At 44.0% G+C, this 12,776-nt stretch overlaps 1 protein-coding gene across 2 annotated transcripts; it reads left to right on the top strand.

Annotated features, from left to right (window-relative positions):
* The first annotated feature begins 1,457 nt into the window (after positions 1-1,457).
* Positions 1,458-8,070, top strand: LOC121454393 (interferon-induced protein with tetratricopeptide repeats 1-like). Of its 2 annotated transcripts, XM_041661707.1 has the most exons (3): positions 2,366-2,498; positions 2,635-2,818; positions 5,421-8,070. In XM_041661707.1, the coding sequence occupies exon 3, from the start codon at positions 5,509-5,511 to the stop codon at positions 6,811-6,813; it is 1,305 nt and encodes a 434-aa protein (XP_041517641.1). In that variant the 5' UTR covers positions 2,366-2,498; positions 2,635-2,818; positions 5,421-5,508; the 3' UTR covers positions 6,814-8,070. The 2 variants fall into 2 exon arrangements, with proteins under 2 accessions (XP_041517640.1, XP_041517641.1); XM_041661706.1 differs by lacking the exons at positions 2,366-2,498; positions 2,635-2,818 and adding an exon at positions 1,458-1,517.
* Positions 8,071-12,776: the final 4,706 nt, after the last annotated feature.

Below are 12,776 nucleotides of genomic sequence, written 5' to 3'. Positions count from 1 at the left end.
TTAGTCTCAGAAAATTTTGATATTGCGTTTGAGGGACACTATGTGCAGGTTTTGGGGATGTCATAGCAGGGGACTGTTAATTCCACTGATGGAGAAAAAGACCACAACCACAGTTTAAAGCCAAATTTGAAGTAAGCCTTAATTAAATACTGGCCAAGTGGATGGGCTCTGGCCAGGTACATACCCAGATTTCGGGGAAATGGCACCGAGTCATGTTTGCATCTCTTTAAGAAGGAAAACCCATAATTCTTTGCAATACCCATCAGGTTCGATCAGTGGCAAGTGTGTACACTGATTTACCTCCAGCCTGCATCCCGTCAGGGACAAGCATGTATACTGATGTACCTCCAGCTTGCATCCCGTCAGGGGCAAGCGTGTATTCTCATGTACCTCCAGCCTGCATCCCATCAGTACAAGCTTGTATCCTGATCTACCTTCAGCCTGCATCCCATCAGGGGCAAGCAAGTATCCTGACATATTTCCTGCCTGTGAAGCTTCCACCCACACATGATCAAGCATATCTGGTGCAGATGGGTTACAGGAACTTGTTTAGGAGATTGAAAACACGTGGCTGGTTATCTCCCACAAGCAAGAGCCTCCAGCACTTCAGGAGCTATGTGTCCCTGAACAAGAGGCTTGGAGATCAGAGGCATTTTTGGTTCATGGATCTCTAAGGCATAGTAATTAAAACTTAAAATGTAGCATTGACTCTCCCAGGACCCAGTAAAACAGCTTAAAAACTATGAGGCTAACTCAAAAGAGCTGTGTGGATCTGGAACTAGATACTAACATCCTCACTTCCCTGGATACTCTAGACTCCAGTTGCCCATCACAGCCTGCTGATTTTACTCCTTGCTACTTACTGATCTCCTGCTCCGCTGGCCAATTCAAATAGGTTGTTTAGGCCACTGATAAGGTCATTGTATTCTAAGTGGACGGGGTAGGAATTTCACAGGAGGATATAAATGGCATGGACTTTGTTGTTTTCAGGATAATATCTCAAAAATAGAAAGAAAGAAAAGAAAATACAGATAAATCAACCATCTGTAATCTCATTCTGCCACAAATGCTTTCTCCAGCTTACTGTTATGCACAAAACATGCACCCTAAAATGCCCCCTTGGGTGTATGTAGTAGTAACGAAATAGTCTGATGTGTTACACGAAAAAAATTCATCCTTGCCTCTATTCTTTTTGCTCCAACACCGGATGTAAAACATCCTGACATAAAGTCTACATGGAACCCAACACAAACATGGCTTCTAACAAAAATCTTGGCTTCCTCAAGTAAGCATGTCTTTTTTTTATCAATGGAGAAACAGCCCTCTTTACGTTTCCTTTTCCGTAAGCTGTAACCTTGCCAGTTTCGTTTAGGTCATGGGGTGTGTGAAAAACTGCCTAGTAATCCTTCTATATATAAATACCTTGCTGATCTGAGAACCCTTAGAACCTCGTCGAATTTGGAAGAGACTCTTGGCCTGAATCCAAGTACTACAGAGCCGTCTCCAAGCAGCATGAGGTAAAGACTTCCTGTGCTCTGCTCAACCTATTTCTGTACATATTGACATTCTAAAACATAGAGCCTCTGATGACTGGTTCCTAGTATGCTTCTTCCTAACAGAGCCGTCCTGATCATGGTCCTGACGCTGAGAGGTCTCAGTCTGGCCACTGGGGAAGGTATGGGTAGGAGGGAACAGCAATGATAGTGTGATAACCACAGGCCTCTGGGGGCACCTGGAGGGAGAAGCAGTAGATCTGTAATGGTCCTTAGCGATAGCTCTCAGGACGGGCTTCTTGAGAGCCTTGGTGAAGAACTCAACCACCACCAATTTAAAGGCCAGCTTGCTGGGAGCTCACAAGGAGGGAACAAGCCCTTATCCTTTCCCGGCACCCTAGTTTCTAAGTGGTGCAACCAAGCCACTGAAGCCACAAGAAAGTGAAAACGTCCAAGAGATCTAGATTAAGAGGTCCACGTGGGAGATAAAGAATAGAGGGCAGTGGTCCAGAAAGGTGAGGTGAGTTTCCCGCCTATAGCAGTCTGCTTGGAAAAGACAACATTGCTCTCGAGGAAATAAGAAAGACGTTCTATTTCAAAGGAGATGCCACTCTGTAGGATTTTCTTTTTTTTTATTTCAGTGGCAGTTTCCCAAGGGGACACTTACAGACTGCCCATGAAAGGACAGGCCTGAGCCTGCGTGAAGACTGGCAAGCAGACAGATGAGGATAATGACTGCAGAGCCTTGGGGGAAGGAGAGGAAGCAGGTTGTAGTTTGATAATTACATTGAATCCTAGTGGAAAGGAGAAGCCAATTTTAATTTAATGTAAATATATATGCATATATATTTAATGTATATGTATGTGTGTTTGCCTGCATGAGTTTGTGTGTATCACCTGCCTGCAGGTGTCCATAGAGGCCAGAGGGCATCAGAGTCCCTAGAACTGAGTAACAGGTCATCTGATGTAGGTGCTGGGAACTGAACCAGGTCCTCAACGAGAACAGTAAGTGTTATTAATTACCGAGCCATCTCTCTACTTCCAGCATTTGATAATTACAGTAAAATATGAAAGTGACATTACTCTAAAATATATTTTCACTACATTTGCTATGCTGAGATTAAGCTTATGTGTCTGCCAGTGTCACTGTCAACTGGGTACTTATTGGAAACACAAGTTCCGAGATTCCACCACTCCAGAACTGGTCACTCAGAAACTCCGGAGTAGGCTCGGCCATCTGTATGTCTGAGGCATCCAGTGCTACAACTGAGACACTAGACTCAAGGCTTGGAAATTCGGGAACCTTCAGTCTGGGATGCTCCGAGGTAGGCCCATATTTCTTCGTGGTATGGTGACCAGAATCTCAGGGCACAGTTTACACCTGCTGCACAGGAGGTGGTCACCTAGCCTGTCGCCATCCCTAACAGGCTGTCAGGATGTCGTTCTGCGCCTTCTTTATAATTTGGAGGATTCCTGAAAAGAGATGTTAGCTGGCATATAGAGCAGAAAGATGTGACAGAACAGGCATAGGTAAATTCACCTGGTTACCTAGGAAACAGAATGCTAATAAATTTCCCCCTCAGTTTATGTTTTGGTATATAAGGCTGTTTGGAGAATAAATGCAGAGGAATTTTCAGGATGTGAACTCAGGATTTCATGAGGGAACACTGAAAAACTCCCTCTCAAGAAAACCATGTGAATTGTGTCTTTAATCCCACGCCTCCCCCCTGGTCCGGAGAAATAACGTATGGTCCGGGCTGGCACCAGACCCCCACACTCTGATTCATAAACCGGACTCCTACTCCAGGTTAGAATGATGACTGTCTTGATATAGTGCAGATATTGTTTGGGTGCCCATAGCTGAGTTCTTGAGAGCAGTGGTCCTGCCATATTCAGACAGTGATTAGCACCAATCCATCACAACTGTTGGCTCTTATCTTTTAATCCCCTCTTATGAGATATTCCTGAGTCTTAGTGGAGGGGCTGTGATATAGATCTTGTAGTTATGGCTGAACACTCCAATAATACTTATAACACTTTGATTAGTTGTGAATTTCTATAGCAATAACTGTTCACTGGAAGAAGGACAGTACTTTGATGAGGCCTGAGAGTTGCACAAATCTATGGGTAGAGAGACATCAATTTAGAGGGCACTTGTCTCACCCGTATGGAAGCTAACAACTATTTGTAGTTCTTGTTCCAAAGGATTTAATCTCTTCTTCATCCCTCCTTAGACACCAGGCAAGCATGTGGTACATATATACATCCAGGCAAAGCTATCTAAAGCGTAATATAAAATAAATTATTAGAGGGAAGTTTGATATTATGTCCATTTGGCAAAATAATAGTAGTAAGGCCATCCCTGGGGCCTGTAAACCATGGATTCTTGGCCAGACATGCAGTACCTGGCATGTGTTTCCTCCTGTGAACTGGACCTCAGATCCAATCAGAAAGTGACTCTTTGTTCCATAGCATTCATGCCACCCTGGTGTCGGTGACCATATCTTGCCACACTGGTCATTCTTGCAGTTCACAGGGCTCATAACTGCGTAAGACTGTTGGTAACTCCTCCACCTCCAGTAGCCTGAACAGTGCCTTCCAGGACTGTGAGAACTCGTCAGCAAGGGAGAAACCACCTCGGCAGTACTGACTTGGTTTCCCCAGGTCCTGTGCCGATGTGTGGGGTGTCCTCAGCAATAGGGTCCTATCGCCAAGTAATGGTGGATAATCAAAAATACTGACAATGCCCTGTATTATCTTGGGGGTCTCTAAAACACCTTGGACCAACAGCATGAAGAATGGTGTCACCCTCCTGGCACATAGCTTTTTACTTGACAATTTATGGCATCTGGTATAAATATAATTCTCTTGTGTAGGGTAAATTCAATAAACATCTCTCTCTCTCTCTCTCTCTCTCTCTCTCTCTCTTTCTCTCCTGAGTGAATTTAATACCGGTGATCACTTGGAATTGGATAGCCTATCAAAAGGCTTGTTTCTGAAGAAAATGGTCTCTTTCTCCCTCAGCAGTCACTGAGTACCTGTACTTCTTTATCTAGGACTGGGGTCTTGTGAAACATTTCCCAACTCTAAAGTCATGTCAACTGATGCATTAATTACGCAAGTCATGTTTATGCAAGCGCATTGTTGAGATTGTATGAGTAAAGAGCATCCTTGTCAAAACTGGAAGTTCAGATCACCCTTTCTTTACATTCTCTGAGCCTTAGGTATCATAGCTATCTCAGTTAGGGTTTCAACTGCTGTGATAAAGACTATGGCAAAAAGTCAGCTTGGTGGGGAAAGAGTTTATTTCATTTACAGATGTAATTAATTCATCATGAGGGGAAGCCAGAGGGGGAAATCAAGAAAGGAACTTGTAGGCAGGAACTGAAGCAGAAGCCATGGAGGAATGCTGCTTACAGGCTTGCTCCTCATGGCTTGCTCAGTTGATTGCTTATACAACCCGGAACAATCTGCCCAGAGATGGCACCACCCAGAACAGGCTGGTCCTTCCCACATCAATCAACTACTAAGAAGATGCCTCATGGGCTAGCCTACTGGCCAATCTTAATGGGAGCATTTTCTCAATCGAGAACCCCACTTCATTAATGACTCTAGTTTTGGAGTCAAGATGGCATAAAACTATCCAACACAGGAGTTAAAGCCTACTTACTGATAGTAATGATATTATTATTTGGATTGAACTTTAGACATTTTGTAATCAAACACTAGTACCATTAAGTGAGCTGTATTTTTTCAAATTGTAATGTAAAATTACTTCCTATGATAAGAGAAATAAACACACAATAAGAATAAAAACTGGCAGCAGGAATGTCGGGAGAGAAGGTGTTTGACAACTTACAGAGCTGGCTTGATTTCCAGTAGACAGAGTGTATAAAAAAAATTAGTAACTGGGCTCTGTTTTTACAGTGAGGAACCTCATAGAACTCTCATCCACAACAGCCTGCTTGAGCTGAGCTGTCACTTTACTTGGAAGTTGGTAATAGAAGATGCGGACATGCCTGATTTGGAAAAAAGAATCGTTGATCAAGAGTTACCTGACCCCAACCACAGCACGAGGATGCTCAACCTCCTGGCCTACGTGAGACACCTGAAAGGCCAGCATGAGGAAGCCCTACAGAGCCTGAAAGAAGCAGAAGACATGATCCAGGAAGAGCCACTGGGCAAGAGAAGCGTGGTGACCTGGGGCAACTGTGCCTGGGTGCATTACCACATGGACAGCTTGGCAGAAGCCCAGAGCTACCTGGACAAGGTGGAGAATACTTGCAAGGAATTTGCAAGTCCCTTCCGCTACAGGATGGAGTGTGCCGAGATGCACTGTGAGGAAGGCTGGACCTTGCTGAAGTGTGGAAAACAGAATTATAGACAAGCCATGGCCTGCTTTGCAAAAGCTCTGGAAGCTGATTCTGACAACCCCGAATACAGCATTGGATATGCCGTTGCTGCCTATCGCCAGGATTTCAATGACAGTAGTATTTCTCTGGAACCCCTGAGGAAGGCTGTCAGGTTAAATCCAGCGGATCCATACATTAAAGTTCTCCTTGCCCTAAAGCTGCACAGCTTGGGAGAATCAGATGAAGCAATAAGATACGCTGAAGAAGCTCAGGCCAACATATCTTCCAAGACCTATGTCTTGGGATATTTGGCCAAATTTTACCGATGGAAAGGTAATGTGGAGAAAGCTCTTCACTTCCTTTATTTAGCCTTGCAGGCAAAACCTTTCTCAGCCTTCTTGCATTACGAGACTGGACGTTGCTACAAGAGACAACTGATCCAAATAAAGGAAGCTACAAACATGCACCCTAGAGGTCAGGATAGAAGAATAGCAAACCAATTGATCTGTTTGGCTATGGCTCACTTTAAAAAGACTTTAGAACTGAAACCCACATATGAGGTAGCTTACGTTCATCTGGCTGAACTGTACATAGAAACTGGCCAATTAGAAGAGGCAGAGGAGAATTTTCAGAAAGCATTGAGCCTGAGGGGCCTTGATGGTTCCATACAGCAGGACATCCATTTGCGCTATGGTCGTTTCCAACTTTACAATATGAGATCAGAAGAAACAGCAATCACCCATTACATAAAGGGTTTGAAAATAGAAGTAACTTCTTCCTACGCCAAAGACAAGCTTCTCAATGCTTTGAAGAACCTGGCTGAAAGACGCATTCGCCGGAATTTTCATGTTGTGGAAGGCTTCGGCCTTCTTGGGTTTGTCTACAGACTCAGAGGGGACACAAGCGAGGCTCTGGAATACTACGAGAAGGCCCTGAGACTCACGGAAACATTGAATCCTGAGTTTTGAAGCACAGCTCACCAAGTAACTTATTAAGCATTCTCCCAGCTCATTATTCTCCTTTGTGTGTGTGTGTGTGTGTGTGTGTGTGTGTGTAGCTGTTGCCTTAAATACTCAGAACCAGATGAAGCAAGTTAAGATGATTTCTTCTCTGTATTCTGCCTTTCTGCAGGCCTGTTTTTGTTTGGTTTTGTTTATTTAGTTGGTAGGGTTTGTTTTCTTCTTGGAGCCATGTCTGTGATAGGCGCTTCCATCTTCCTATCCCACTTGGCTGCACTCCCTGACCATGGTTGATTCCTGCTCTTCTAGACACCTGTGAGCTGCTGGACCAACAAGAACCACTTTCGCTATGAGTGTGCTTTTGGAGTCCATGACCTACATCCTCAGCTTTCGAGTACCCTGATCAAAGGACATTTCACCAAAGAAGGCTTATTTTTCATGCTTGAGGAATCTTGGACATTCAGCAATATGGGAGAGCAAATTAAATGAACAAGGATGAGCATTAAAAAGGGAGGAATTTGGGATTCTCCTATAGTGACAATCCAGTCCATAGTTCTGTTCCTACAGGCCCCATGATAGCTATAACCTGCTGGTCAATGAGCTCAAATTTATAATCAACACAACCTTCTATATCAAATTTATATTTCAAACAATTGTGGTGTGTAGTGGATTTTAATTGTATTTTGATAAATAAAGAATGCCTGAAGATCTGAGAGTAAAGCAGTCCCACTGATTAGCCTTACAGACCAGATTATGGCAGCACACACCTTTGATCTCAGTAGCCATAATGACACAGACCTTCAATCCCAGTAGCCACACTAGTTGCCATAGAAATTGGGTGGTGCATGCCGTTAATCCCAGTGTGCCTCGCCTTTGATCTCAGCCCTAGAGAGGAATATAAGAATGGGCGACACAGCACTAACGCACAGTCTCCTTCTGAGATTCCAGGAAGCAAAAATCATCATTTCAGACTGAGGTTGAGGTAAAAGCCAGCGACTGGATGTTTTGCTTTTCAGATCTTCAGGTTGAACCCCAATTTCTGACCCTCAGCTTTCATGTAATCATGCAGCAGTGGTAGATGTATGAGGTCTAAATTCTAGGCATTTGTGTGCGGCTAAGGAAACTTGCAAAGTGTAAAGGAGTAACCTATTTGGAATAGGCACACTAAAATTGGCATAAATCGCAACATGACACTGCTTAGATTATTGAGAGTTGTGTGATATTATCTTTATTTTATAACCCTATAAAATTCAATAAAATCTGCTAATATCACAGAATTTTGAGTGTATTTTGTTTGTGACATTAAGACCCATATTCTATGTTTGTATGAAATCAGAACACAGCAGAACTGACTTACATAGGCTTAAGAGAGACAAGATAAAGAAGCCTTGAATATAGACTCTACTGAATCTTAAAGAATACAGGGGAGAAACGGGGTAAAATATAAGAAGGACATCTGAAAAACTCATAAGGGATCATACTATCAACTATCTAACTAAATGCCTATAGAACTTATAAGTCAATATATACATACATAGTTTAAATAAAAATTTCCCATTTGGGCTAATAATATTCCCTCTCCTCACCAAGAGCCATAGACAAACAAAATCCCAATACTAGGCATGAGAAACCCCCTTTGAGTTTTTGGTTAGAGTTGTCTAAGAGAATCCCAGAACATGATAGCGCTACTCTGTCGCTCTTGATTGCCCCACGAAGGTTGGAGGTAAATCTCTATTGCTGAAGAGTGGACCAAGCCAAGTAACTAATACAGAGGCACAGACATAATGCACACATTGTGAGACAGGTTATGAGAAAGTTGGACAAATGCACATTTAATCTCTAGACACTGAAAGACCACAGCTAGAAAAGCTGTACATAGAGCAAGAGCTTTTCATACCACTTTGCCTCCTGCAAAGTCTACCCAGAAGGTACCAGGTGCCTTTTAGGTCCTTTCTTTACCCCATGTTGTGATTTTAAACATTGCTAGAAAGAGCAGCTCAAGCTGCCTCTGTCCTCACAGAATTCAATGTTGTAAACTTCTGATCAATGTAGTCTAAAGTTCTCAGACCTGCTTAGATTGGTGACTCTGGAAATACCCAAGCACAAACCACAGCAAAGCCCCTTGTGCAGGCTAGCCACTAAGGTTCTGGGCAGATCTTGGCTTTCTGGTCAATCACACTCACCACTAACCCCAGTCTTCTCCCAGGCCAATTATATAGATAGGAGTAACCCAGAGTAATTAGAACTGTAATTCCAACTCTGACTTTGTTAAATATTTGTAACCCTTGGGGGTAAGGCCAGGGATGACTGTCTCTTTTTCTTTCCTTCAGAGTAATTAGTAGCATCTGCCTTCCCTGGGCCATTGATGCCACAATCCTTCCCTGATAGTTATTTGGTAGGAAAGGTACCATTTTCTTAATTCTCTTTGAGGCTCTGTCAGTGACAGAATCTCAGCAGGTGTAGTTACATTTAAGAAAATCACATTTGCTATGATTTTTCTTACAGTCTAATGCACTTGCGGAGTCTCAACAAAAGTGAATGCCTATGTACCCACCTAGACTCCTTATAGGTTACTTCAGAGGTCCCATAGAATGCCCGTGTGGACTTCATACTCTATCACTATCACCTCTAGGCACCATTGTTCTGCTTCCTGTAACTAGAAATTCAGCAGTTTATATTTTTGAGGGAGAATTGTTTTCTCCTGCCCACCAGCATTTCACAGCAGGAAAAAAAAACTTTAAATATTGAGGCTTGGTTTTGTATAAAAAAGAATTTTTAAAACCCCAAAATTAAAAACCCTGTTTACCTGTAAGAATCATTTCTTCTGCCTCAATCCTGAAGTAATCAAACATTTCAGCATTTTGAGTTGAATTTGCAGTACTAAATCCAACTCTCATACTACCTGTTAAGAATATTTCCTAACACGATCTCTTTGCCGACACAAAAACCCCAATCAAGCCAAATCAAAACAAACCAAATTAAAAGATGTTCTGGTTTAATTGGGCTCCAGTGCTCTCGGATGGCCCCGAGGAGAACTGGAAAGCCATAACGTGACCGCCAGGGAGAAAAAAGGAAAACCATGTGTTTATTTTGGGGGGAGCAGTTTAAGTAGCCTGGGGGAGTGGTCTTGACCTTTTCTGGGGAGTGGTCAAAATTTGGCAGGCAGCCTACCTTGACCCTCTCAGGGAGGGGTCTAGATGCAAGGGGCACAGAAGCCAGGCCTTCAAAGATGGAGGCCAGAGACCGGGATTTACACTACCTTCTAGAAAAGGAAGGCTTCCTTTGACCACACACACACATATACACACACACACACACACACACACACACACACACACACACACACACACGGAGCTTCCCGGGACTTGAGCAGTCTCTTTCAATAACATCAAGAGGAAAATTCAGCAAGAGCAATTGCATTAGTACTAGCACTGAGTCATATTTTGTCCCTTGAGTGAATCTAACTACATTTTATAGCCCCTCTCCTAGCTCAGGAATTAGTGCCATCCAGTGAGCAGCTTTAGAAATGGCAGGGTCTTGCACATGCCCTCCAAAAGCCATGCTAATTCAGGTGTGTTGAATCTATCAGCAACCAGACAGTTTCAGAAACTCCCATGCAGAGAGCAGTCCCATGCATCATCTACTGTGGAAAACCAGAAATTGCACTGACCTCATGATGACAACCTGCTTCTCTGCTGCTGGAGAAAAGCTGGGTGTGGACTGAGAGGTTAAGAAATCTCAGTCGGCCTCAGGGGGACACTGAGAGGACTATATAAAGGGCTGGTGGAGGGAGGAACTCACCAACTGACCTCTCCTGTTTCTAGGGGTTTGTGTTTGTGTAAGAGAAGAGGAAACTGGAAAGTGAAACTGACTTAAAATCAGCCAGAAGAGGAAATAGAAACTGAATCCTGAGACCTTTGGGAGCCAGCCAGTTTCCCAGCCTGAAGCAACACAGAGTAAAGCTAGGCTGACACATGGTGTTTATGAAAGCAGAGTCCCGCGAGATAGTTATTGTTGTAGTTTAAAAAGCCGCTGAGAGAGTAAGACACCATGCAACAGGGCTCATAAGGAGAAGTTTTTTTTTTTTATTGGGGGAAAGGGAATGGGAGAAAGAAGGGAGGGGGATGACTGGCCTCTGGAGACAGGAACAGCAGAAGAGAGAGAGAGAGAGAGAGAGAGAGAGAGAGAGAGAGAGAGAGAAGGAGAGACAGAAAGGGATGGGAGTGGGGAAGGCGCACCTTTTAAAGGGGAGCACAGTGAATGTGCTCAGGAGGTGCTCTTAGTGGCTACAGCTGAGGAGGTTTCCTGTGAGGACCCCAAGGGCAGGCCAGTACAGATACGGGAATAGTAACAGACTTCAAATTCTGACATTGCTGCTACATACGAGGAAGCAGACATGAACTTAGATGGCTGTGGGATTCTGGTTGGTTGTTTTGCTTAGCAACTTACTACTGCTAATTGCATAAGAGGTTAAGTGCTCTCCTGTTAGACCCACTGCCTTTGCCTTTAGCCTGAGAATCTCAGTCAGGTTTCCTCTGTAGCCCCCTCCTTGCCCCTTTACAAAAGTGCAGATTATCAGCAAAGAGGCAGCCACGCTGTAAATCATTAGAAAAAATTCTTACTTGCTAAGTCTAAGTCCCTTCTCTGAGATAGGTGATGGGGTAATGTTGTGAGAAAGGAGGGCAGAGGTTATGTAGTCTTTAGTTGGAACCCCCATTCCCCGGTTAGTGTCGAACTGATGGTACCCATGCTAACTAAAACAAATCTCAATGAGACTGAAACACTCCTGTGGTTTCTGCTCTCACTGGATGAAGATAGTATAAGTCTAATGGCATGGACTGATGTGGTTTGGACATGGAATGTTCCAGAAAGGCTCCCACTTCGACGGGTCTGGAGGCTCCCAAGAGTTCCAACCACTGAGTTTCCTAACATGATGGCCTCACCGCAGAGTGGTGGAAACTTGTGGATGAAGTAGATCACTGGACGCACGTACTTGGGGATGCGACCTTGTCTCAGGCCATCCTTGGCCTCACTCCTGCCTTCCTGGACTCCACGGCATGAGTGTTCCCTTGAGCATGTCCCTCTGCCGCTACAATCCCAGAAAATACACAGCCAACAAATCACAGCTGCAACCTGAGCCCATCAGTCAAAATCCACCCTCCCTCCTTCATGATTTCTCTCAGGTGTCTGCCACAGCCAGGGAGAAGTGTCAGGGAGTTGGGGTGGGATGGGGGGAATGAAAGCAGTCACGACTCAGTCCACTGGCTCTGACCCTGACAGAGAAAAAAGACAAGAAGAAGAAGCTGAGAGGGGGCTTTTCACCATGGGAAGTCATTACTTGAAAGCAAGCTAGAGATGACAGACGTTTTCTCGCTCCTTCACTCACACAAACACACCCAAGACACTCAGAGTGACAACCCAAGCAGGGAACGGAGACATACATAAGCAGGCTTGTGGTCAAACAATGTTCACATGTAGGGTTGGAGCAAGATGAACAGCAGGTCGAGTGCCAGCATTTTACAGGTTTGCTTGTTAGCACTTAGGGCAGCTTTGTTGGGGATTATCACTTACCTTGGTGAATATATGAGAAAAGATGTGAGAAAGTGACCAAATCACCTCTGTTGACTGATGCTGAAGGAGTGAAACGGGAAGCCAAGGGACCAAGGGTCACATCACTGTTACAGCTTCTTTGCTAACAGACACGAGTTTGCATTTCATCACAGAAGCCTTACTCACAGTCCAGCCTGTTCAAGGTTGTACAGGCAGAATGCTGCTATTTTCCTTCAGAGAAGTATCTGAGGCCTAGGAATGTCATGTGACCTATCTCCTCTCTAGAAGTGGAGGAAGAATGCAGGCATTTCTGGGTTCCTTCCCACATTCCCCTCTTAAGAAATATCAGCATCACAGGTTTTATGTCTGATTCACAAATTCTCACATCCTCGTATAGACTTAGGGAGAGGAATGCCATTCCC

Source organism: Microtus oregoni, unplaced genomic scaffold (assembly GCF_018167655.1).
Source record: "Microtus oregoni isolate MIOR12 unplaced genomic scaffold, Mior012 000012F_ref0000307, whole genome shotgun sequence".
Lineage (NCBI taxonomy): Eukaryota > Metazoa > Chordata > Mammalia > Rodentia > Cricetidae > Microtus > Microtus oregoni.
The sequence above is the reverse complement of the archived record's forward strand: the minus strand, read 5'-3'. Positions and strand labels throughout refer to the sequence as shown.